Source organism: Danio aesculapii, chromosome 9, assembly GCF_903798145.1.
Source record: "Danio aesculapii chromosome 9, fDanAes4.1, whole genome shotgun sequence".
Taxonomy (NCBI): Eukaryota; Metazoa; Chordata; class Actinopteri; order Cypriniformes; family Danionidae; genus Danio; species Danio aesculapii.
Window position 1 is genome coordinate 50,758,408 of NC_079443.1, and position 27,740 is coordinate 50,786,147.

The 27,740-nt window shown below is 36.4% G+C and overlaps 2 protein-coding genes across 3 annotated transcripts in view; both read right to left on the reverse strand.

Annotated features, from left to right (window-relative positions):
• Window positions 1-4,554, reverse strand: part of slc4a10b (solute carrier family 4 member 10b) — a 164,788-nt gene extending 160,234 nt beyond the window's left edge. For both annotated transcript variants that reach the window (XM_056465939.1, XM_056465938.1), the window contains exon 1: window positions 4,352-4,554. In XM_056465939.1, the coding sequence (XP_056321914.1) occupies window positions 4,352-4,399 (48 nt within the window). In that variant the 5' untranslated portion in view covers window positions 4,400-4,554. The remainder of the gene's footprint in view (window positions 1-4,351) is intronic.
• A 7,070-nt stretch (window positions 4,555-11,624) lies between these two features.
• Window positions 11,625-15,835, reverse strand: tbr1b (T-box brain transcription factor 1b). Its single transcript, XM_056465941.1, has 6 exons — window positions 15,153-15,835; window positions 14,466-14,620; window positions 14,080-14,201; window positions 13,428-13,586; window positions 13,285-13,346; window positions 11,625-12,494 (listed from the first exon to the last, which is right to left on the reverse strand). Exons 1-6 carry the CDS (start codon window positions 15,833-15,835, stop codon window positions 11,645-11,647), a joined length of 2,031 nt encoding a protein of 676 aa, XP_056321916.1. The 3' UTR covers window positions 11,625-11,644.
• Window positions 15,836-27,740: the final 11,905 nt, after the last annotated feature.

Here is a 27,740-nt window from a genome sequence, read left to right on the forward strand (position 1 = left end):
CAGTATAATAAGACTAAAATGGCAGCATATTAGCATTCTACACTGTAAATATTGTACTGCCTTAAATTGTTTAGTTGAATAAAAAACTTCATCTCAACTTACTTTGACTCAAACTCTGTAACTTAAAATATTAAGTTAAACCTTATTTAACTAAAACTATTTTGTAGAAACCTAAATAACCTAGTATGTTTTATGTTACTTTATATGTTTACAAAAGACTTTTGTCATCATTTTTTTACAGTGTAAATACTTTTAAAAAATAAACATCACAATAAAACATTCATATTACTGTCACGATCATCAGCGATCACTCCTGGCAGATCGCTAGTGAACTACACATCACACTCTCAAACTACAATTCCCATCATGCTGTTTCACACACACCAGTTGCTGTTCACCACTGAAGACTCACACACAGCTGAATCCCGTCATCACTGATCATCTGGACTACTTATACACCACACATATAGGACTGAGTGTTTGTTTGCAATCATCATGTGTTAGTTTTGTTTGCTGTTTGTTTTTGCCTGCCGTGTTCCTGATCTTAATTTTGTTATTATATTTTGATCGCCACCTAGTTTTTGACCATATGCCTGTTTTTGACTATGTTTCGGATTCCCTGTATGTACTTGTTTGCCCCTGTTTTGACCATTGCCTGCATACACAAATACTCTTATTAAATTGCACTTGGATCCTTACTTTTGTACTCCAAGATTCGTCTACGCACATGACAATTAATGTAGTGATGGTGAAATGAAGCTTTCTGAACCAGAAGAGCTCGACTCAACTGTATCGGAAAAAGATTCGTTACTCGAAGCTTTCTAAATCAGAGCTCGATGAGGACCTCTTCTGGTTAAAGTATGGGAAAGCACTGTGTTGCAATAATGTCAAGTGTTCACAACTGACCAACTCATTCATATAGTAATACAACGACAGTAATATAAACAAATTACTCTAGTTTTTACACATAAGGTTTGTTACATTACACGACCGATGACTGTAGTAAAATCCAAGGTATTCAAAAGTATTTACTTTTATCGTATTCCAACTAGCCTCAAGTGGGGATCGAACCGGCAATTCCTGCATAGGAGGCGAATGCTCTAAGGAGGAGGCTATGTGAGTGATGCTTTCAGGCTGCACTCGCCAGCTGGCCTCCGTTAAACACTATACTACGATATGCAGTGGTTTTCTTTAAAGATAGTTGTAAAAAAATACGCAAATACATTTTAGTATGCTTCAAAACCTTTTTACTATAAATTACTATTCTATTTTAGTTTAATTACTGGTGTATGGGACCGATGCAGTGCTTTGAAACAGTAGAAATATATGTAATCGACGCCTAATCTCTCTCTATACACTTTACTAACCCATGAGGGTGTTTAAACCTTTGAATCAAAATTCGAAGCAGTCACTTGGGTATAGGTGAAAATGAAGCTTCGGATGTCACCTATCACGTGATGATGGCAAAATGAATCAAGCTCCAGTACACTGCTTCACTGCGAGATGTATCTTTTTTTGATACATGCTTCGAAGCCTCTGCGATCAACGTTACATCACTAAATTAATGTCATTTCTCCTTTTTACAGTGTTTTCCTCGTCTGAGCTTTAAGTTCACTCATTATGATGCAAGTCAGATTTCATGTTATAGTCTTCCAAGTTATGTTACTTCATGTTTACAGGTTACTCTATGTTTACATATGACTTTTTAACTACTGAAAAGAAATATAACAATAACACAAGCATAAAATACAACTAAAATGTCAGTATATTAACATTCTACACTGTAAAAACAATCTTACTGTAGTAAATAGTTTAGATGAAACTTTCTAGTCCTCTCAACTTACATTAGTCAAACTAACTAAAAATATTAAGTTAAACCTTACATGGCTAAATAAATTGTTTAAACCTGGTTAACTTATTAAAATAAGTTACAATAACATAAAACATCGGTTGTTATGACTTTTTGCCATCATTTTTCAAAGTTTCAGTACTATTTAAAAAATAAATATCACAATAACACAAGCATATTACACACTCAAAAATATACAATGAGATGAAACAACATAATTCCTACATTTTTGAGGGGACACGTTTATTGTTTTATGTTCACTCTATTTACATTAAACACTTTTATTTAATTTTCAGGGTTTTCACCTTTAATGTATAGGACAGTAGAGATTATTGACAGGAAAGCAGGGGGAGTAGAGAGAGGGGAGGGATCGGCATAGGACCACGAGGCGGGATTCGAACTCAGGTCGCCGTGAGCACCGGAGTGCATGTGCCGATGCACTAATCACTACACCACTGACGCCGACGTTCAATCTATTTACATTGGTATCATGATGAGTGAACTTATATCTGTAAAAAGGAGAAACTGCTGCAGTGTAAAAAAAGTTGGGTTGCACAGTTCCTTCATGTTGTCCCAACACAAATCGATTAAGTTAACTTTATCATTTTTACATTTTTCTCATCAGCATCTTCATCAAAACACATTGATGTTTGATGTATGCTAATATAAGTGTCACGTTCACCAGCGACCTTAACTCCCAGATCGCTGGATCTCACACACATGAACTACAAATCCGCCAATCATGGACTACATATTCATACATGCACTCCGTTCACACACCCATGCTTCCTCATTTCCACTGATTAGACTCCCACAGCTGTTGCAGCTTCTAGACTGATTACAAACACCATTTAAACCACACACACTCTCTCTTCCATTGCCGAGTCTTGTGTTAGCTGTAAAGTGACATTACAACCCGTTTTCCTAGTCTTGTTTCGCCGTGTATTTTGACCTTAGCCTTGTTTATCCATTTCTCCCTGTCTGCCGCCTGCCTTCCGACCTCTCGCCTGTGTTTGATTACGATTCTGGACTGCCTTCATACATCTGTTTGCACCTGTGTTGACCATTGCCTCCCTGAGTTTGAATAAACCTGCACGTGGATCCTAAACTTCAGTTGTCTCTGTCGCTCCCCGTGTTACAATAAGACGTTTTTTTTTTGTTTTGTTTTTTTTTTAAACCTACTACGGTAAACCTGTAGCGAACAGCATTAGATTCAAATTCTCATTACGGTAATACAGTTACAGTTATTTACTGCAATAAAGTGACTACACAATATAATACAACTAAAATGGCAGTATATTAGCATTTTACACTGTAAATATTGTACAGCCTTAAATTGTTTACTTGAATCATTTAAATTTTCTAGTCAACTCAACTTACTTTGACTCAAACCGACTAAAAATATACGTAATTAACCTTATATAACTGAAATAATTTTGTGGAAACCTGATTAACTTATTAGTTATATATGTTTTTATGTTACTTTGTTTACATGTTACATGTTTACATATGACTTTTGTCATCATTTACATTTTACAGAGTAAATACTATTAATAACGAAATTTCACATAAATACAAGCATAAAATACAACTAAAATGACAGTAAATTAACATTCTATACTGTAAAAACAATCTTACTAAAGTAAAGTTTAGATGAATCAAGTAAAATTGTCTTATATCAACTTACTTTTTACTCAAACTGACTAAAAATATTAAGTTAAACCTTACATAACTAAAATAATTTTGTCGAAACCTCATTAACTTATTTGTTATATATGTTTTTATGTTAATTTATAAGTTTACATGTTACTATGTGTTTACATATGTCTTTTTGTCATCATTTTTTATATATAAAAAAAAGAAATATCACAATAACACAAGCATAAAACACAACTAAAATTGTGGTATCCTAACATTCTACACTGTAAAAATAATCTTACTGTAGTAAATAGTTTAGACTGAATAAAACTGACTAAAAATATTAAGTTTAACCGTATATAACTAAAACTATTTTGTTGAAAGCTTAAAATAAGTCAAAGTAGCATTTGTCATGACATTTTGTCATCATTTTTAAGTACCCTATACTATTAAAACATGATTATCACAATAATACAATCATATTGCACACTCTAATTAATTTTAATTATATAAAATAAGCTGAACAACACAATTTAATTGTTTAATGTTCAAGCCACTTAAATTTGTAATAAATGATTATCTCGTCAGCATCTTCATCAAAACATTATGATGTTTGACGCTTGGGATGTTTTTAATGAAAACCTACTACGACAAACCTGTAGCGAACAGACTGTCGTGCGTTAATAGTAAATAAATAAATAAAAATCTCCATCCGCAGCATGCAATGCAGCAGAAATGCAGCCGTGACATGCGTGCCGCCTTCAAACCGCAGACGCGCAAAACATTCACGGTCTCTCACACGTGCGTTCGCCCAGAACATACGATCAATAAGCGGACAGATGTGGCCGATTAAAGGCGTCTTACCGCGGGCAGCAGAGGCTCCATCTGCGCGCTTTGGTCCTTCGCGTCCATCTTCTGCACCTGTGGAACAGAGCGAGTGCGCGTACGGCAGCGCGTGTAATAATGCGTAATGCGTGTGCGTAACCGCAGATGGTGTGCTCACATATTTAGTGCGGTGATATTATTATTACTCTGCTGCACACTCGTAAGGGCGCATGAAGCTGCTGCTGCTGCTGTGTGACGCAGCTCCATAGGGGAGGGGGAATTATATGTTATATAGGCTAGTGCTTCCCCAGATAGCAGACCTACTTTAAATTAGCATTGAATCAACAGTCGAAAGGTTGAAACTTCATAGATGAATTTCGTCAGGTTTGCATAAACTCAAATTATATATATATATATATATATATATATATATATATATATATATATATATATATATATATATATATATATATATATATATATATATATATATATATTAATGACAGAAACATCTAATATCTGGAAACCTCTATAGTATGCTTTTTGGCCAAAATAAAATATGATCATGTCTTAATTTTTAATTATCTCATTAGGACAGTAAGGTCTGACTTTGCTTAGACAAAAGTCACTTAACAGAAATAATGTCCAGTATAGAATATAAAGTCATGCTGCAGTGGAAACAGAATGAATATTGTGTCTGACTCCATCCTGAGCTTGGAGGACTGCATCCATACATCTCTGCAATGACTCAAATCACTGATTACTGATAAAATCACTGATAAAGCAAAGAAAGCGTTCTTGCAGGACTTCCAGAGTTCAAAATTCTTTGGATTCATCTTCAAAACCTTCTCCATTTTACCCCAGACATACTCAACAATGTTCATTTCTGGTGACTGGGCTGGCCAATCCTGGAGCACCTAGTCTTTGCTTTCAGCAAGTTGATGTGGAGGCTGAAGTTTGACAAGGAGCGCTATCCTGCTGAAGAATTTGCGGTGGTTTGTAATGTAATGGGCAGCACAAATGTCTTGATACCTCAGGCTGTTGCCATCCATACTTTGATAAATACAGTGAAATGCACTTTACTTTATCGTTCAAAAAAATACTGTAGTAATTTATTGTGTCAGTTGAATTAATATTGAATCAAATATCAAAAAGTTGGAACTTCAATAGGATTACTGGAATATTCTTACGGTTTGCACACACTTAAATATCAATATATTATAGTATTTTACTTTACATGAGGTGTTCGTGACTCTGTTTCTATCATTGAAAATTTAAATATGTATATTTAAAGTATATATATATATATATATATATATATATATATATATATATATATATATATATATATATATATATATATATATATATATAGTATATACTGTGTGGAGTTTGCATGTTCTCCCCGTGTCTGTGTGGGTTTCCTCCGGGTGTTCCGGTTTCCCCCACAGTCCAAAGACATGCGGTACAGGTGAATTTGGGTAGGCTAAATTGTCCGTAGTGTATGAGTGTGAGTGTGTGTGTATGGATGTTTCCCAGAGATGGGTTGCGGCTGGAAAGGCATCCACTGCGTAAAACATGGGCTGGATAGGTTGGAGGTTCATTCCTCTGTGGCGACCCCGGATTAATAAAGGGACTAAGCCGAAAAGAAAATGAATGAATGAATGAATATATATATATATATATATATATATATATATATATATATATATATATATATATATATATATATATATATATATATACATTTTCAATGATAGAAACTGATTTGAAAACACCTCACGTGAAAAAAATACTATAGTACTTTAACGTAAATACTATAGAGTTTTTGAAGCGTTCTATTTTTTGGAAGCTGAATAAAATTACAAATTTCACAAATGAATCAGGTTTGCACCCTCAAATAGTGTTTTCAGTAATAGAAACAGATTCGTGAACACCCCACATGAAACAATACTATAGTAATTTAAAGTAAATGAATAAATAATTGACTCCTACTATAATAAAGTTCTTAAATTAATCTGTTGTGCTGATTCTATATTTGCTATGGTAACGCAACTGTAGTAATATAATCAAATGACCCAATAGGGTAAATCATACTACAGTACACCACACCTTGCTGTGGTAAAAACTAAAGTATACTACAGTACTGTATTTATTACTGTTTATTAGTTCACTGTAGCTAATACTACAGTATGCTGGAGCATTCATTAACATAGTGTTGTAAATACTGTAATATATACAGTGCAATACACTTTACGATATGGTTCAAAAACACTATAGTATTTATTATAAATTGCTATAGTATTTTTCATGTGGGTTGAAGTAACATTAAATCAAATGTCGAAAAGTTGGAACTTCAGCATTGAAGATTGATCAGGTTTGCACACCTAAATAGTGTTTATTTCAATTACAGAAACAGACTCACCCATCATGAAAAAATACTATAGTAATTTACAGTAAATTCTAGAGTGCTTTTAAGTCCTATAATAAAGTACTTAAAGGGTGGTATTTGAATGTGGTGATTCTATAGTTGCTGTCAACACAACTTTAGTAATATAAACAAATGACCCAATACCATAGGGTATATCATACTACAGTACACCACAGTTTACTGTAGTAAAACTAAAGTATACTACAGTATTTATTACAGTTTTTCAGGTAACTATAGTTAATACTACAGTGTGCTGGAGCATTCATTACCAAAGAGTTGGAATATATACAGTGCAATACACTTTACTATATGGTTCAAGAACACTACAGTATTTATTATAAATTACTATAGTAATTAGTCATGTGGGTTATATTAACGTTGAATCAAATGTGGAAAAGTTGGAATATCAACATTGAATATTCATCAGGTTTGCGTGCTTAAATAGTGTTTTTTCAATGATAGAAACAGATTCATGAACACCCCACATGAAAAAATACTATAGTAATTTATAGTAAATAGTAGAGTGCTACTATAATAAAGTATTTAAAAGGTGGTATTTGAATGTGATGATTCTAGAGTTGCTATGGGAACACAACTATAGTAATATAAACAAATGACCCAATACTATAGGGTATTTCATACTACAGTACACCACAGTATACTGTAGTAAAACTGAAGTATTTACTGCAATTTATCAGTTCACTACATTTAATACAACAGTGTGCTGTGGCATTAATTACCAAAGAGATGTAAGTACTGTAATATATACAATACACTTTACTATGTGGTTCAAAAACACTATAGTATTTAGTATAAATTACTAAACTAATTTCGAGAGGAGCATGTGATATGATTGATCGCAGCTGGTCTCTCATCTATAATGTTAGTCAATCGGATCATTCCAAACTAAATAGCCAAACTAACATTACTCCCTCATCTTCGTTTTTTGAAGTATCCCCTCATCCACTCCATCTCCCCCTTTACCAGGACGAGCTCTCGAGAACTGCCTGATCTAGTACCCTCCTTTCATGCTCTATGGACCAGGCGAGAGCCCTGGGCTCATTTATCTCCAAGATCAGTGTTCTCTCCCGGGACGGCATGCCAAACCTGCTTATATTATCAAGCAATATCTAAGTGTGAACTCTTGAAAGTATTTTTCATGTGGGTTGAATTAACATTGAATCATATTTCAAAAAGTTGGACTTTCAATATTGACTTTTCATCAAGTTTGCATGCTTAATGAAATGTTTTCTGAATGATAGAAACAGATTCAAGAACACAGAGGCTGTGATGAAGTTAATTAGGTAATTACATGATTAACTGAGCTTTGTTGAGAATCACTGAAGAAACAAAACTACAACTGACTTCACTTTGACTTCAGTTTTTCCTGTCGCACAGCCACGGCTTTGTTTTTCTTTTGTTAGCATCGCTTAGGGCGGCATGGTGGCTCAGTGGTTAGCACTGTCACCTCACTGCAAGAAGGTCGCTGGTTCGAGTCCTGGCTAGGTCAGTTGGCATTTCTGAGTTTCTGTTTGCATGTTCTCCCCATGTTGGCGTGGGTTTCATCTGGGTGCTCCGGTTTCCCCCAAAGTCCAAACCTATGCGCTATAGGTGAATTGAATTAACTAAATTGGCCGTAGTGTATGAGTGTGTGTGTGTGAATGTAAGAGTGTATGGGTGTTTTCCAGTACTAGGTTGCAGCTGGAAGGACATCTACTGCATAAAACAAATGCTGGAATAGTTGGCGGTTCATTCTGCTGTGGAGACCCCTGATAAATAAGTGCCTAAACTAAAGGAAATGGAATGAAGAGGATCACTTACGGAGAACAACATTTGCTTTATTTGAGCTCTTTAACCTTATTTCCCTTATGTTGGTTTCTCTCATGGGTGCTGCAACTGTGTGTTATGGTAAAAAAAGAAAATCATTACAGGATTTATTGCTGTTCATATGCTGATTATCGATGTCCGAGTGTCAAAAGTGATTCAGATGTTCAGTTCAGTTTCATATCACCACATCTCGATCTGTGCAGCGCTACAAGATTTATGTTATTACCAGAAAAAGTCAATTTCACACTGTTCTTAAACTCTAAAAATAAATTAACTGGTTAAAAAATGTTATCAAATTGCGCAGTAGGTCGTGCTGTCGCCTCACAGCAAGAAGGTTGCTGGTTCGAGCCTCGGCTGGGTCAGTTGGCATTTCTGTGTGGAGTTTGCATGTTCTCTCCATGTTAGTTTCCTCCGGGTGCTGATAAAAAAGGGACTAAGCCGAAGAAAAATTAATGAATGAATGCATTACGCAACACTATAATTATAATAGTCATTCCCTCCAAGATTTTACAGGGACATTTTTGTAATTTTTTTTTATTTTTGTGGCATATTAAAAGTTTTGCAATGTCTATTTTTTACTATGCCATTACCTGCTTCAATTCAGATGCTTTGCTGTAAAAATTCACAAAAAAATTGCAAAAATGAATGCTACAACACATTGCAAGACTATTTGACTTCATCACTACGACGCTGTCGCCATCTAGTGTTCGCATCCTTGCAATGCAGTGTCAGGCGTGTACAGGTCTAATGTGATTCTTCTTTGAACATCCTGACTTTTTTCCCCCGACATCTTATTTTATTATTATTTATATATGAAATAAAAATAATATAAAATAAATAACAGTATGTCAATCTCATAATTATATACTAGAAATCTAAAATACCGGCTGCCTTTTTTACTTGAGCCTATCACTGAACCACAGGGAGGCAGCAAACTATTAAAAAAAAAAAAACAGCAGGATTTAATATCTGAAATGAGAAAAAGATACTGCCACACTAGTCTATTTCTGCATGCCATAGCAAATACAAAAAGCAAGAGTAGCTTGATGCAATTTACTCAATGACTGCTCAGTATGCATGATCTGACAGTTCAGGACTTAGAGTTAAGAATATTTAATAAGATAAAAATGCAAAGGATCTCAATCCTAAGACTAAGATGTGTGCCTTTTCTAACAGTATGATATTTCATATTCAGTAAAGGAAACCTCAAATAATGTGCAATACTCCAAGACTGAGATTAAGTGCCGCAGATGTAAAGGACTTTTCATTAAATGTATTTAAAACATCAGCCACATTGAAATAGATCGAAATTGTAAACGGTCTCAGTTGATTTTTTCTGCCTGTTTAATAATAGCATACCGCTCATTTGCATACATATGAAGGTTGCATGTGGATGTAAAAGAGCTTAAATAACTGGAAAAAAAAACTAAAATGTCTATCATTTTAACTTATTATTATTATTAATAAAATATTGTCATGTTTTAGATTGTGTAATACGGACTATGGTGGCCTCTATAAGTAATCAAGATACAAGTGAAACTTAAACAAATGCATGCATGTAATTGCATTACATTAAAATATCAACTGAACTGCCTCTAACTTTCTGTAATCAATATTACCCATGTGGTGGTGGAGTTAATTGTGAATGCATTCAAAATTATTTACACTTTATGATGGTGTTTATTTCATAGTTTTAATGAATAAGGTCACTACAATATCTAAACCCTATTTCAAAAGATAAATATTGGTCTATTTTTAAAAAAATCCAGATCATAAATGGATTTAATCTTCAACTACTTGTTGTCCTGAAATAGACCATATAAAATCAAAGGTGTAATGCTACACCGCCTACATTTGACAACCAAAATGTGCCTATATATATTGACTTAAATCTCATTATCTAAATGTAACTGGCCTGTTATTTACGCTACTGTTTATCTTTGGGGCTTCTGTAAATTATAGTAAAAAAATCCATCTAAAAAAGATAGAGCACAATCAAAGAGTTTGTTCTGTGCGATTATCTTAAGTGTTGCATTGCATGACTACATTTTATTAAAGAAAATGCATCGTACAGGCAACGAAATTCACATTGTGACTGGCGTTTTCAATATACCTCTCAAGGACAGGTAGAGAAAATGGTACAAATATTTGGTATTGAGATCAGCTTAGTTTGAATCTTGTGTACTTTGCCCAGGGTTTATCACATTCTGTCATATTTATTGCAAGTAAGCACACCACAAATTACATTAGCTTTACACATTAGCAGGCCTAACTCGCGATTTTCCTCATGAGAAAACAACCCATGAATTACAAATGAAATGCCTGGGTTATTAATACGTGGAATGGTGGTCTAGGTTTTTATCTCTACAAAAAAGGTAATGGAATTAATGATTTTACGCTGGTGTGGTTAAAAACATTTCAACAAGGTTCACAAAATGAATCTACGGACCATGATATTTACGAACAAACGACGCGACTCTAAAAGCAACATCAATATAAGCTTACATACAAAATCAACCTCTGACAGACATGCGTCCGCCATTTTTCCTGTCAGAGAAACTCTTTTTGGCGGGCTTTTCAACGGATTAGCAGCTACTTCCAATTCAGTCGTATCGTTTTTGTCATCACAACTGGAACCTATACGAGATGTATCCTTATTTTTTTCAGACATCAAAATATTTAATATATGTAGCTATTCGAACTAACGAACGTAAGTACGTTTTCTAAGTACATTGAACATAAACCTAATTAGGTTTTCTATATTGTACATCAACATTCAACAAGAAGAACCACAAATGGATAGATAAATACAATTATGTACAGTACTTTCATACTTACAATAGGTTTGACAGTTAAAACCTTAAAATGTCATTTGGTTACGAAAACCGCGTACATATTTGATCAAGTGTCCGTTTTTTCCGTTAAAACTCGACGCGTGACGTCCTTCGAACGACGCGACCGGATATACGAGCAAATAAATAAACAAATAAATAAATAGCAGGACATAAATAGATTATAAGTCACTTTTGTGAATCCTTGAACACACGAGCCATGCATTAGTCGGTCCGAGATTTCTAACTGTGGGGGTAAAAGCTGTAGTAGCCGATGTCCTTGGAGCAGTTTTTCTCGCATTCCCTCGGCGTCAACATTTCAGATTTTAATGGAGACGACGTCTCGGAAACCGGCGTGGCAGATGGCGAAATCCTCCTCCGCTTGGCTTGCTCAAAAATCCCAGAATCGCTCGAATCGATCGACTTAATTGAGGACGGGGTTTCTATCCAGCTGGATTCAGACAGGTCTTTGGGTTTGGACTCATCCGCCCCGCCTAGCGGTGACCTCTCGGGCGCAATGGGGTCTCCGTCCTCTAGTCCCGGGACCAGGTAGCTAGAGGCGGACGTTCTGCTCCCAACAGAGTTGGACGGCCAGCACGACAGGACAGAGCTGGATTTGCTGCAATATTGCGGTGGCGTGCGGGTGCCCCACCCCGGCGGCTCGCCGTAATACCCCAGAGGTCTGTTGGAGCATCCCGCACCGGGCAAGGGCAGCGCTTTAACTCCGGCAGCTGCGTACGACAGAAGGGTGGCCGCGTTACCGGCGAAATCAGCAGCCGCGGCAGCATCGTATGCCGAGGCGGCAAAGTCCAGTCGGTTGTTGGCAGGGGTGACAAACCATCGCTGCGGGGAGGCCACCGTGGTCTCCTCGGTTTGTTGCGGGGAGAGCAAGCTGTTACTAAGTGGGACGCTGCGGTCCGTGCCAGGAGCGCCTCCGACGCCAGGGTGAAAGCGGGACTTGGCATACGAGCTGACAAATTGGTCCTGCAGGAAAGAACCAGTCATGGCATATCTTGCGCTAGGCATGATCTGAGAGCGAGGAGAGTCACCCGGGGACGGCGTCAACCGATCGATGTCGCAGCCTGTGTAGACACTGGAGAAAGATGGTGGACAAACACACGTTAATCTCGCATATGAGATGCGTGGCTGACCGTAAATAAAGTGTCGCAAACTCGCGGGAGAACAAAAATATTTCACATGCTGCGCGTAATTGCGCAAATGAACAAATTAGCACCGCACACGGACAATGCATATGCTCATTGCACAAATGAGTGTTATATTTAAATATCTAATATAACTATGTTCTTTCACCCAAAACTAATAATTATATTAATGTAAAAACAAGAAGAACAACAGCAACAATAATAATAATAATAATAATAATAGTAATAATAATAATATTAATAGGATGATGGCAATAATAATATTTACAATAATTATAATATCAATAGACGATCATTGAATGTTTGCATTGCAACAATGAGATCCTGAGAAGGGAAGTTAAGATATCCAAATCCATGCCAAATCTCAAACAACGCACAAATAATAAATAAAATCAATAAAATAATTTTCTCTATCATTTGACAGACTTATGAAAACCCAGACGCGCTGATTACCAAACGAAATGCGCATTATTATTCCACACAGAATACTCCCGTTTTGCCAAATTATTCAGTACGACAAATAAATTCTCATGCGCAAATGCAGGATATCCATTTAGGCTAAGCCCAAAAAAACTATTAATTTCATCAGAAACTATTAGTTTCACTCCATTCGGCAATTTTAAATATAACTGAGTCTCACTTGATTTATTTAGGCTAATAATGTTTGGTCAGACAGAAAGCATCAAATTATAATTTCAACAAGAGGAAATCAAAACTTACGTGTCATAATTGTCACGGAATCCTTTCGCGAATGGATTGTGGTCTATTTTTAGCTGCGTGATCTGTAAACAACACAATTCAGACCATTAAAAACACTTTAATATCGCATTAATCAATCGAATATTCAAACACAATTCTCTTACATCAGTGTTTTGATATGCGGTGACAGCGATGAACTGCGTCTCGGGGAAAGTGAAGGTCTGCACGCGCCCGGGTTGGCTCGTGTCCTCCGTTCCGTCCTCGTTCACCTGCACCACATGCAGTCGAGGCTGGTATTTATGCAGCGACTGCAGGACGACCATCTGCAGGAATTCAAGCGAAAAAACGAGAGTCAGAAAACATCCCTTCACGCGTCTTTACGCTCGCGTGCGTCCATTCAAACACATTGCAGCAAATGAGCTCCTTCACAATTTGAGTATAAATATAAATCAATAATTCATAGCAACAAATTAACTGAATTAGATTTAATATGTTGCATTATTAAAGCTGATACACGTCATGCTTTAAAAAACGAATGCAACGTTAAATAAACATCACGTTTTTATTTCATTAATATATATTTACATTAATATTAAAGATAATATTTCGTTTAATTGTGTTGATTATTTTGTGGAGCTGCTTTTATTTACATACGTTTAATGTGTAAAGTCTTAAAAATACTGTCCACCCTATATAATGTCTTTCGCACTGCAAATGCGCAATGTTGACAATTAAAACGCAGGCCGAATTCATGAAAAAGTATAACGCAATTACAAATTATGAAATAAAAAGCAAATGCATCGATAAATAACAGACCTGTCCTGTGTTGTTGGTTGCTCCTTTATTGTTGGTTAGCTTAAGTTTTCCGAAGGAAATCTCTTGACGCATCCAGTGCGCGCCGGTGTTTGGCGAATCCGGGTGCATGTACACTCTGTTCCCTGTTCATAAATATTAGAAGTGGAATGCAAGCGCTGAGGCAGGACAACACGCATAAAAATGAAAATAAAATAGCTAAATAAATAAAACCCAAACAAAAATGCGTCTAGTACAATTAATGTTATTTAAACAGGTTGTTGTTTTTATTGTTAACATCATCAAAAGTATTACTATAATTATTGTGTAATAATAACAATATTAATTATTATTATTATTATGGTTTATTATTAGATAAACTTTGAAAAGAAACAACATATTTTGTTCACCTGTTACATTTGTGTCCGCTTTGCCGCACGGGACCCATTTTCCTCCTTGAAAGCGCCAGTGATTCGGATCAGCAAGAATCACGTCCACAAAGATATTGTAATGCGCCGTTGGGTCGAGACCAGATATATTGAAACTCAAAAACGGGAACATTCGTCTGAGGGCAAATAAAATGTAAAGTTTCAATGCATAATACTCCAGTGCTGCTAACAACAATCTTAAATTAAAAAATGTATGTGAATGACTGAATTAATAAAGAAAAAAATAAAGTAATTCAAACGAATTTAAATAGATATTTTTGACAAAGTAAAAAGCGAAAAAGGGCTATAGTTTAATAATAAATGCATTGGGTCCTTCAAAACTTTAAAACTAAATATCAAAAGAAAACAAATAAAGAAAATAAAATCAACCAATAATAATAATAATAATAATAATAATAATAATAATAATAATAATAATAATGAAAGCGTTCATTTAATTTATTTATAATAAATAATTTATATTTTGTTCCATAAAAACGCAGACTGAAATAGGAAAAAAAAGGCTTCGTATTTGTCGGAAGAAAAAGATAAATGTATTATATGCGTCTTAATATGTCCCTATTGGTATTGGACAAACGAAAACATCAATTTATGGAAACAATAGTTTGGCAAACACTCATTTATAAGCGTACCAGCAAAAACACCTACCGTCCCTGCTTGGTAATAATCATCTCCGTTTGATGCCTGTGGAATTTAAGCCACAGGGCCCTGTTGCAGAGGTAAACCTGCGCTTTGCCAGGCACGAGTCCTGCTTGCGCGGAGGAAAACTGGTAGAAAGCCGTGCCCTGGTATGCGTGTCCGTACTGTTGCGCGTACGGGTAGCCAGCGGCCGCGTAACCTTGCGGAGAAGAGTTGCTCAATAGGCTGTTGTAGGCTCCGTTCGTGATGACCGGGTGGTGCGCCATGTAGCGGCTCGGGCTGGCGATGGAGAAAGCCGGGTGCGTCGGTCCATGCTGACTCGGGTAGGGAAACATGGTGGTGGGACTCGGCTGAACTTGACTGGACTGAGACAGGAGATACCTTTCTCCTGCAGATCCATCGAAAGTGTGACGACTGTCGGCGACTCCGTCAAGATCAGGAGAGAGTTTGCCTCGCTGGACGTCCCCTGATGAGTCCTTCGAGTCGGTGAAATTGTCTGCCTCTGACTGATTCGTCATCCCAGCGGAGTTTTTTTTCAGAGGTGAACTTCTCTCCAGGTTGTCGCCGATTGATATAATAGGGTAGTCCTGCAAGGCGAGCTCAGACGCTTGTGCGTTTGGGTAGCCACTGCCCACAATCATACATTTCTTGGAGCGCGCGAGAGCTGGCGAGATGCAACGCTCGAGCTGCATCTCTCGATGACAAATAGCAATTAACGCGAGCGCGAGAGAAAACTAACGCCTTCCTGCGGTTCGAGCTACTTTGTGCAAGACAGCAAATTAGCCAATTGACACTAGCCTGCAATCAGGAAAGGCTCTGCTTTTCAGTGCTCGGTCTGCATGCTTAATGAATCAACTTTTGCTATTGGTTAACACGTGACGGTAATTTAATTAGACAGAACTTAATTAGTGTAATCAAGGAGGCTCACACGCCACAGTGTATTCACTTCTGCTGGTCATCCATGTTTGTATACTGAGCTCTGTGAAAATTGGGGCTCGTGCGCTTCTTAGAAGCCCACTAAGTAGTGCAAATAAACCCTATTGTCTTGCACTGGAAGCCATTGTGTGCCGAATATAATCGGAGGAAAAACTTGATTATTCATTATTTAAAACGCTTGAAATGACACGCCTCGCGCCCTACCTAAAATGTTTGCGTTATAGCGTGAAATATTGGCCTCTCCTGAAGATCTGTTTACTGCTCCCAAGACATATCAATATTTGATGTGGATGGACTACTTCAGGTTATGCATTCAACGCTTTACGCTTCAAAACATTGCCTGAGACAATAAAATCAGGAGTCAATCCAACCTACAAACCAACCACATTCAGTTTAAAATATTATTGTTATATAATAAAATAAAAATAAAAAATATTATAATGATAAACTAAAAATATAGCAGTGACGATGAATCATTAAGTTAATGAATGACCGCACAATAACATTAAAAAACCATGCGAATCAAATCAGAATATTACTATTAAATTGCAATGCCTATTTGATATATGTATAACTTACAGTTTTCATCTCATATGGTCTTATTTAGTTCGTATGCTGACTGCTAGACACTTCTGAGCTTCGTGGATCGCAGCCAACCGAGTTTTAAAGAAGCATTTATGGAGACATATTGAATGTGATTCAAAAGACTCTCATATAAAGATGCGTCTGTTTTCTCCGGTATCCAAAGTGCGTTTGGCAAGATACGTATCTTTATTTGACGAGGAAAAATAATGCATTGCGTATTAAAGGGATAGTTGAGCCAGAAATTCAATTTCTGTCAGCATTTACACACTTGTCCAGAACATATTTGAATTTCTTTCGGCTATTGAACGCAAAACAAATAGATATTTTGAAAAATGTTGGGAACTCTAATGTTTTTTCACTGTATTATGGAAGTCGATGATCAAACAGCATTCTTCAAAATATCTAAATTATAATATACAAAAGCTAGTGTTCAACAGAATAGAGAAAATCATTAAGGTTAATAAACTAATTTAATTAATTTTCATTTTAGACCGAACTATATCGCCTTTAATCAACGGGGTAAATAATAACGCAATTGCTATTTGCATTTAAGCAACTGCTCGTATTTATTTTATTCTCATAAATCATATCTCGCAGTTAGTTTTCAAAAGTTTTACCTAATCACCCCTCAGCTTTGCCATATTCTAGAGTAGCACGTCTGTCAGCATCCCAGCGGTCATCTGATAGGAATCACATCGTCCTCCCCCTCAGCAGCCTGAAATAGGCTCTTCTTATCAGTTCATCTCACCTGTCTCACTGCCACAACTGACTCTCCACACGACCGATTAGAAAGCACCGCTGAAGCCTTTGATGAGCCTCTGCGCCTCATGCACTGGCCCTTTAAAAGCGCAAAAACGCACTTAGCACGGCAGCATCAGGTGGACGCTTTATTAGAATTGATGATATATAATATTTAAAAATAATTAATCGCATCAGTGGATCTCCACTAGCTTTTTTTTCCTTGAGATTTTCACGAAAAAAAAAGATTAATATCACTATCAACGGCACAGGCCCAACAATATGCAAAATTATTACCATAACATAGACTAAATAATACAACGGACACGTTTGTAAATGCATAACACCACAAGTGTGAAATTTACCAGTGTAACACATGGAACCAACACTTGGCCAAATATCGGTTTAGTATTAGCCGTATTATCAAGTGACAGATGAATTTGCGCCAAAAAGCCAGCCATAGAGACTGAATAGGTGACGTCAGCAACAAAAGAACAAGCAATCGTATTTCTCTTGCTTTTTCTTTACAATAAAGGGATAGTTCACCCAAAAATTTAAATTACCCCATTCTCTCATATCTATCTATCTGTCTATCTGTCTATCTATCTATCTATCTATCTATCTATCTATCTATCTATCTATCTATCTATCTATCTATCTATCTATCTATCTATCTATCTATCTATCTATCTATCTATCTATCTATCTATCTATCTGTCTGTCTGTCTGTCTGTCTGTCTGTCTGTCTATCTATCTATCTATCTATCTATCTATCAAGCTTAAGATAAAACATTTTATTTATCTATAATACTTACTTGTTTTTTTTTACATTAAAGGGATAGTTCACCCCAAAATTAAAACTACCTCATTCTCTCATATATATATATATATCCATCCATCCATCCATCCATCCTTCATTTTATAATAAAACTATTTATTTACTATTTATGCATTAAAGGGTTTAGTTCACCCCCCCCCCCTCAAAAAAAATTACCATATTTATTCTCCCACAAAAGAAGATATTTTGAAGAGTGCTGGTTGCTGGCACTGATCGACTTCCATAGTAGGACAAAAATACTATGGTAGTCAATGGGTGCCAACTACCAGGAATTTTCAGAATATCTTATTTTAGTGTTGAACAGAAGACAGAAGTTTGAATGGGTGAAGGTCAGTGTTGGAAAGAGTACTGAAATATCATACTCAAGTAAAAGTACCATTACTTGCCTAAAAATGTAGTGCAAGTAGAGTAAAAGTATCTGTTGTAAATATTACTCAAAGTATTAGTAAAAAGTAGACCTTAGCAAAGTACTCAAGAGTAGTGATTAGTGAGTATTATGCTGTAAAAAGCTGACGCACTTACATGTAATTTGTGGATGTGTGTAAACGTAACATTCTGTAGTGCATTCAGTTATTGCCCAGCAGGCACACGTCATAAGACGTTAATATTAGGTTAGATTTATGTTGTGATGTCAGGTGACCAAAATTCAATGTCTAGCCAGCGTCTAAGGACAACGTTATTTTGATGTCCAATAATGACGTCAAATGACATTTGGTTGATTTTTAGTTAGAAAGTGACCAAAATCCAACGTCGAGCCAACATCTTAAACCAATGTCATATTAATGTCAGGTATTGACATTTATTCATCAGGTATGGCAACCAAAATCCAACGTCTGATAGATGTCATAGTGGTAACGTCCACACAACGTCACACTGTAACATCATTAGACATTGATATTTGGTTGATTTTAGGTTGGATGTTGGACATCTATCTATCTATCTATCTATCTATCTGTCTGTCTGTCTGTCTGTCTGTCTGTCTGTCTGTCTGTCTGTCTGTCTGTCTGTCTGTCTGTCTGTCTGTCTGTCTGTCTGTCTGTCTGTCTGTCTGTCTGTCTGTCTGTCTATCCATCCATCCATCCATCCATCCATTCATCTAGTCAATGCATGTCTTCAAATATGTGACAAATTCTGCTGTATTTTAATTCTATCCATCCATCCATCCATCCATCCATCCATCCATCTATTCATTCATTCACCCATCCATCCATTCTTTATTTTACCAGCATAGCTCCACAGATTACGCTGTAAAAAGCTGACACACTTACATGTAATTTGTGGATGTGTGTAAACGTAACATTCTGTAGTGCATTCAGTTATTGCCCAGCAGGCACACGTCATTAGACGTTAATAATAGGTTAGATTTATGTTGTGATGGCAGGTGACCAGAATTCAATGTCTAGCCAGCGTCTAAGGACAACGTTATTTTGATGTCCAATAATGACGTCAAATGACATTTGGTTGATTTTTAGTTAGAAAGTGACCAAAATCCAACGTCGAGCCAACATCTTAAACCAATGTCATATTGATGTCAGGTATTGACATTTATTCATCAGGTATGGCAACCAAAATCCAACGTCTGATAGATGTCATAGTGGTAACGTCCACACAACGTCACACTGTAACATCATTAGACATTGATATTTGGTTGATTTTAGGTTGGATGTTGGACATCTATCTATCTATCTATCTATCCATCTATCTATCTATCTATCTATCTATCTATCTATCTATCTATCTATCTATCTATCTATCTATCTATCTATCTATCTATCTATCTATCTATCTATCTATCTATCTATCTATCTATCTATCTATCTATCTATCTATCTATCTATCTATCTATCTATCTGTCTGTCTGTCTGTCTGTCTGTCTGTCTGTCTGTCTGTCTGTCTGTCTGTCTGTCTGTCTGTCTGTCTGTCTGTCTGTCTGTCTGTCTGTCTGTCTGTCTGTCTGTCTGTCTGTCCGTCCATCCATCCATCCATCCATCCATTCATCTAGTCAATGCATGTCTTCAAATATGTGACAAATTCTGCTGTATTTTAATTCTATCCATCCATCCATCCATCCATCCATCTATTCATTCATTCACCCATCCATCCATTCTTTATTTTACCAGCATAGCTCCACAGATACAAGTTTTTTTTTTTTTTTCCAGGGAGTGCTGGCAGCAAAATCCTGCAGCAGACACTAGTAGACTGTTATTCTCTATCATTCTCATCGCTATTGATAAAATGATTTAGCATTAAAGCATTTCTTATAACATTTACCCACACAGGTGAGACCCAAGCGCACCTCATACAACGTCCCAACAGATTCACCAGCCAAAGAAAACGCGTTTAGGGGTGCAAAACATCTCCAGTCTCCCAGAAAAGAGATGCAGCCAAAAGGTGAGTTGTTGTGAGTTATAATGAAGAGGCTTTCATCTCCGAGGCTAACAAGAAGGGTTATTATAACAGGGCAATGGGGTCCAGTAATCTATTCTCTTGAAACATGCATGCACGGGCTTGCCTGCCACCCTACCAGCAGAACAAGCGGCCATCTTCTCCTCCTCATTACCGGATTATTTCCCAGTCCTCCCTTTCTCCTCCTCTTTAATAGGCTACCAGCTCTAAGGCCTTATTGTTGAATTAACTGTGCATGCGCCTGCCCGAAGAGTTTGTTTTTCTCCCCCTACTTGTTTTTTGTGCTCTCCTTTTGTTGTGTATTAGCCCCCTGTACTTTGCACTTATTAGCGCAGTCAGTGGCCACAATCGCCGAGGGGCCGGCGTGATTAGGAACGGTAAGGCCAGCCGCTCCCTCAGGGGGTCATTGTGTTGGATGGAGAGCTTTTCCATCATCAGGTGGGTACAAAACACACTGCACTGACCCACATGAGCAGCTGGTGTGTTTGTGTCGTGCATATGTATGTGTCGCTAACTAATTTTACTAAATGCTTTTTTTTTTCCATTGTAAACGGAGAGGAATTGTCTTGAAGAGGTCTGATGATGCTGTTGTCTTTTAAGAGGTGCAAAATGTTCATTCATCTACAGCTGAAGCATCCTTCTAAATTTTTAGCCCCCCTGTATGTTTTTCCCCAATTTCTGTTTAATGGAAAGAAGATTTTAGCAACACATTTCTAAACATAATAGTTTATTAACTCATTTCAAATAATTTCTTTAATCATTGCCATGATAACAGTAAATAATATATAATAAGATACTATTATTCAGCTTAAAGTTACATTTAAAGGCTTAACTAGGTTAATTTGGTTAACGTTATGGTAATTTTATAACAATAAAAAATATTGCTTAAAGATGTTAATAATATTTATCTTAAAATTATTTTAATAAATTAAAAACTGCTTTTATTCTAGCCGAAATAAAACAAATAAGACTTTCTCCAGAAGAAAAAATATTATAGGAAATACTGTGAAAAATTCCTTGCTCTGTTAAACATCATTTGGGAAATATAAAAAAAATAGTAATAATTCACAAGAGGGCTCAACTGTATTTGGTATTAAGTGCTACATGCATAAAAGTGACTTGACTAATGGTCTGAAGGTGATGATATTGCAATAACAGCTTGTATAGAAGACATTAAGCTGGAGGTCAACATCAGTGTAGCATAGAGAAAAAGGCCAACTATCAGATTGAGAAACTGTGCATCTGATGTAACTTAAATCCATCTATCTATCCATCTATCTATCTATCTATCTATCTATCTATCTATCTATCTATCTATCTATCTATCTATCTATCTATCTATCTATCTATCTATCTATCTATCTATCTATCTATCTATCTATCTATCTATCTATCTATCTATCTATCTATCTATCTATCTATCTATCTATCTATCTATCTATCTATCTATATCTATATATATATATATAGTGCTTATTAAATTTAATTGAAAATAAAGCCATTTATCAACTAATATAGCCAATAATATTTGGTGCATTTAAACAAAACATAACGTAAATAAGAGTAACATAATTAAATGGTGGTGTCACGGTGATGCAGTGGGTAGCACAATCGTCTCACAACAAGAAGGTCACTGGTTCGAGCCTCGGCTAGGTCAGTTGACATTACTGTGTGGAGTTTGCATGTTCTCCCCGTGTTGGTGTGGGTTTCCTCTGGGTGCTCCGGTTTTTCCCACAGTCCAATCACATGCGCTGAATTGAATAAACTAAATTGTTCGTAGTGTATGTGTGTGAATGAGTGTGTATGGGTGTTTCTCAGTACTGGGTTGCCGCTAGAAGGTCATCCACTGCGTGAAACATATGCTGGATAAGTTGGCGGTTCATTCCGCTGTGACGACCCCAGATTAATAAAGGGACTAAGCAGAAAAGAAAATGAATAAATGAATGAATAACTAAATGGTTGTTACCACCAGGTCGTCGATATTGTGTTCCCAGGACTGTAAGAAATTGGAAAAAAATGATAATTTATACCCCAAGCAATTGAGTTTTTAATTCCTCCTCCCTCAGTAGCAGTTGATGGCTAATAGACTGGATATTTATTTAGAGTATAGGGGTACCATTATTTTAAATGATTTATTTATATATATGCCAAATGTGAAATGTCAGAAGTGTCTTTGAGAGTATGCTACAGATGAAAATTTCCCTACGGGGACAAATAAAGTTTACTAACTTGCAGCAGATACCCTTCTAGCTGCAAACCAGTACTGGGAAACCCTCATACACAGTCATTCACACACATACACTATGGCCAATTTAGTTCATCCAATTCACCTAAAGCGCATGTGTTTGGACTGTAGGAGAAACCCACGTTAACACGGGGAGAACATGCAAAATCCACACAGAAATAACAACTGACCCAGCCGGGACTCGAACCAGCAACCTTCTTGCTGTTAGTTGACAGTGCTAACCACTGAGCCACCATACTGCTATATAATTATATATTATATATAATTTCTATAGCTCAGAGTAGAGCAAAAAAATCCCAAAGTCATAGTTTTGCTTCCAGGAAAATGCAAGAACTGACGAACTATACACCTTAGGTGCAATCCAAGTCACCTTACAGAAAAGCGTCTGTCAGATGCACGAGTCTAAGTTTATAAAATTCACAAAATAAAGTCCTCACAGGATTTTCAACACTGCATTCATTAGTCGTGCAATGCTAACCGTCAGCCAGATGAACAAGTAGAGCTGGACAATATGGCAAAAATGAAATCTTGATAATTATTTTCTATATTGAACAATAGCTATATATATATATATATTTCGATATCAGTTGTTAATGTTTCCAGATTCAAAAGAGTGCCCCAACAATAACTGAAGCCACAAAAATTAGAGGGTCCATTAAATGGCATAACAAATGGCTGATACATTTTTGGTGGCCGAACATTCGGTGCATCTATAATATCAACACACTTCAAGATTCTCATTGTTGCACATTTCTGCTGTATGATTGGATCTCAGATTAATAAGAGTAAAAAAAGTCCAGAGCTTATCATTGTTGACAAATGTCATCATGATTCGATATAATATTGTTTATCGGCCCAGCCTTATGAACAAGTAAAACATAATGCATCACGAGCAACTGAAATCAAGATGATGCCATGAACAAAATATTAATACATGAAAATAATTCAACAAATAAAGACATTGATACAGCTCAAACAGTAGAGCATGCAACACCAACTTCATGGGTTTAATTCCCAGGGAATGCATGAGTGGAAAAATTCATGCCACTTTGAGTAACGCTTACATCAGCCTAGATGAACAAGTCATGCAGACTGAAACACAATGCATCTGATGCAACCAAGACAATGCTAAGAACAATGGCTGTATAGCTATATCATTATTGTTATAATAGTATATGCAATATTCATATCACAGAGAGGTGCAATAATTACTTTTCCTTAGGGATACACCGAAATGAAAATTCTGGTTCGAAGCTAAAAATCTTTAATCTATATATCTTTACAATCTTTATACCCTGTAGGAGCTGTTCTGCTATTAGCTAGAAGATGAACCTAGAGCTGAAACTAAACATTAACAAGGAGAGTCCAGACGTGAGGAAAATGACAACAGCCGATAATTATCATTCCTTCACAGTGTCTAAATATTTTCACATTGCCAGTTTTTTTAGATCAGAGTTGAACAGTTGAAAAAAGTTGAATAGATCATAAAAATATGCATTATTGCCAGTTTATTTTAGTGGGATCATTACAAAAATAAATCGTTTTTTTAAAGGTGCTGTAGGTACGTTTTTGACTCTTCTAAAGCATAAAAATACCATAATATGTTTGCAGATATTTATGAAACATGCTAAGTGAACATTCTTGCTTATCTGAAAAGCTATGTTAAAGTCAGATATTATGCTTTGAAAATGTGTGTTACATGCTGGAATGGCTGTCTTTGTTTTGGTTCTTTTAACCCACCCACTGCCACTTTAGCCAATTTTGCCTTGATGGAAAACAACGCATTTCATTCATTCAGTCACGAAGGCTCTCAAAGCACGCATCTCCGAAATTTGACCTCAAGTGGACGGATTCAGAGTTCCACATGTGGTTATTAATTAGCAAATAATATAAATATTACGAACATAAATATTGGGTGTGCAGGTGACATTGTAACCCTGTGTCCTAACAACACACTACGTGACGAGATTTGCAGTGATGAGCAATTTGGCTGCTTGCACCAGATGAATCATGTCAGAAATTGAAATACAGCCAATCAGCACACAGAATAGTGCACTCACTGCACTCCAACGAAATGGTAAAGTTTATAATCTAATTAATACATATTAAACCTCTTTAATATTATTAAATGTAGATGCTGAATCACTGATGTGTGTTGGTTTGCACTGAGTCATAGTTCTAAAGTTCAATTTCAGACGGCTTATTTTATTTTCAAGATCTGAGGTGAACTATCTGCTGCTGCTTTCAGTCGTATGGCAATAAATGTCATGTAAAATGGCATTCAAACTCACGTTATTAGCATTTAACACTGAATAAAGCACATAAGGTTTACCTGAGGTGATCATTGTCGGTTTTGTGTTGTTCAGATGCAAGAAATAGAAGACGTTTCTACAATATTATATTCGAGGTGTTGGTTAGAACGAAAACTCCTTTTAATATGGAAATATCCCTTCTATCGTGTGCCGTTTCTTTTATTTAGAACATGACTTAAATCAGCCTTTAGGCTCGATAGTTGATGCCGTCAATCTGGCAACCTGCACTTGCCTGTGTTTTGAACCAGGGGTGCAATACCTAGTTCAACCACTGGGTACATACTGCACCTCTAAAAAGCGATAAAAAATTGTTTTTAATCAAGGGAAATGTTATAAATCGCAAGAAATAACGATATTGCAATACTCAAAAGTATTACAATTACCCAGTATTGTGCAGTGCTACTACTAACAAAATATTCAATCTAAATAAATCATCAACGTAAAGGTCATGGGTTCGACACCCAAACTCTAATACAATCCGAAGCTGGATTGCAGTTCTTCATTAGTTGTGTGATGCACAGTCAATCAATGCATCCAGTGCATCCTAAATCAAGACAATGCCCAAAGACAAAATATTAAAGATGAATGCATTTCTACATCTAAGTTCACAAACGAATCCTAATGAGTTCTGTGAACTTAATCCATTTGAGTAAACGAAGCAATCTGAGCACAGTAAAACCCAATAAATAAAGAGAAGTCAAACCAATTGAGTACTGTAAAAGCCAGTAAGTTAAGTCAACTCAAACCACTTGAGGAAACTGATTACTACAAACCATTTGAGTTAAAAAACGAAAAACGAGTACTGTGAACTTGCTCAATTTAAGTTGGAGTAATGGGGTTATTAACTCATTACCTTCAACACAATGCTTAAAACTCTTTTCAAATGAGTAGAATTAACTTTCAGTAAATCTTGAGTTAACTACACTCATTTTTATTTGGTACAGTTGACTATTGTTTTTCAGTGTATATATGTATTAACGTTTTAAAGTGGCCCAGCCAGAGTCCTGAATTAATACCTATTGAGAATCTGTGAGGCTGATCAAACAAATCAAGAAGTCTATCATTAATGAACATCTGTGAAAACAGCTTGTATAGGTGGCATTAATCTGCACGTCAGGTCACAGATCCTTTATTAGTTGTGCACAAGCTAAACATCAGACTGAAACAATACATGTGATGCAACATAAATCTAAAGGATAAACTATTATTATCAGAAAACCATCAACACAGAGATCATGAGTTCGGTTCCCAGGAACAGCTTGATCTGATAAACTAGGCACCTTAAGTGCAATCTAACTTGTTTTGGATTAAAGCATCTGCCAAAAGCGCAAGTGTGTTAAAATCACATACTAAAGAATTCTCAGCTCAGCATTCGTTATTTGTGCGCTGCCAACATCCACCTAGATGAACAAGCCAAGCATTTAAGTAAAACACCATGCAATTTGAATCAAGACAATGTTATGGATACAATAGCATTACTGAAAAATCATAAGCACCAATGTTATGGGTTTGATTCCCAAGTAATGCAGACATTTAATGGAGTTCATTTGCTTTGGATAGAAGCATGAACTCTTAAATATTTCATTGAGGATCATCCAAATCAAGAAGTCCTGTTGTGCAGGAACAGCTGCGTAAACAGCTTGTATAGGTGGCGTCAATCTGGAGGTCGGGTCACAGATTCTTTATTAGATGTGCACTGCCAACATCAGCCTAGACGAACAAGCCAAAGATTAGACACAAACAATGCATGCAAACAACCTAAATTAAGACAATGCCAAGGACAAAATATTAATAATGGGAAACCATCAGCACCAAGGTCATGGGTTCGATTCCCAGGGAAAGAATGAACTGACAAACTGTATACTTCTAATACAGTCCAAGTTTATTCATTCATTTTCCTTCAGCTTAGTCCCTTATTTATCAGGGGTCGACACATTGGAATGAACCACCAAATATTCCCAACCCAGTACTGGGAAACACCCATACGGCCAATTTAGTTCATCCAATTCACCTATAGCGCATGTCTTTGGACTGTGAAGGAAACTGGAGCACCAGGAGGAAACTCATGCCAACATGGGGAGAACATGCAAACGCCACACAGAAATGCCTACTGGCCCAACTTGGACTCAAACCAGCGACTTTCTTGCTGTGAGGTGACAGGGCTAACCACTGAGCCACCGTGCTGCCCACAGTCTAAGTTGCTTTGGCTAAAAATGTTGCATGCAACATGATGCATCTAATTCAACCTACAGTGAATCGCAACATGATTGAAATATTAAAACTGGAAAATAATCATCACCAAGGTTATGGGTTTGATTCCCAGAGAATGCATTAAATTACATATTATAATGCAATGGGTCACTTTGGATTAAAGTAACTGTCAACAACTGACAATGCAAACAATAAATTATTATTACCGGAAAACTACCAAGGTCACAGTTTCGATTCCCAGGGAAAGAATGAACTGACAAACTGTAAACCTCCAATGCAGTTTAATTTGCTTTAGATAAACGTGATGCATGCAATGTGATGCATCC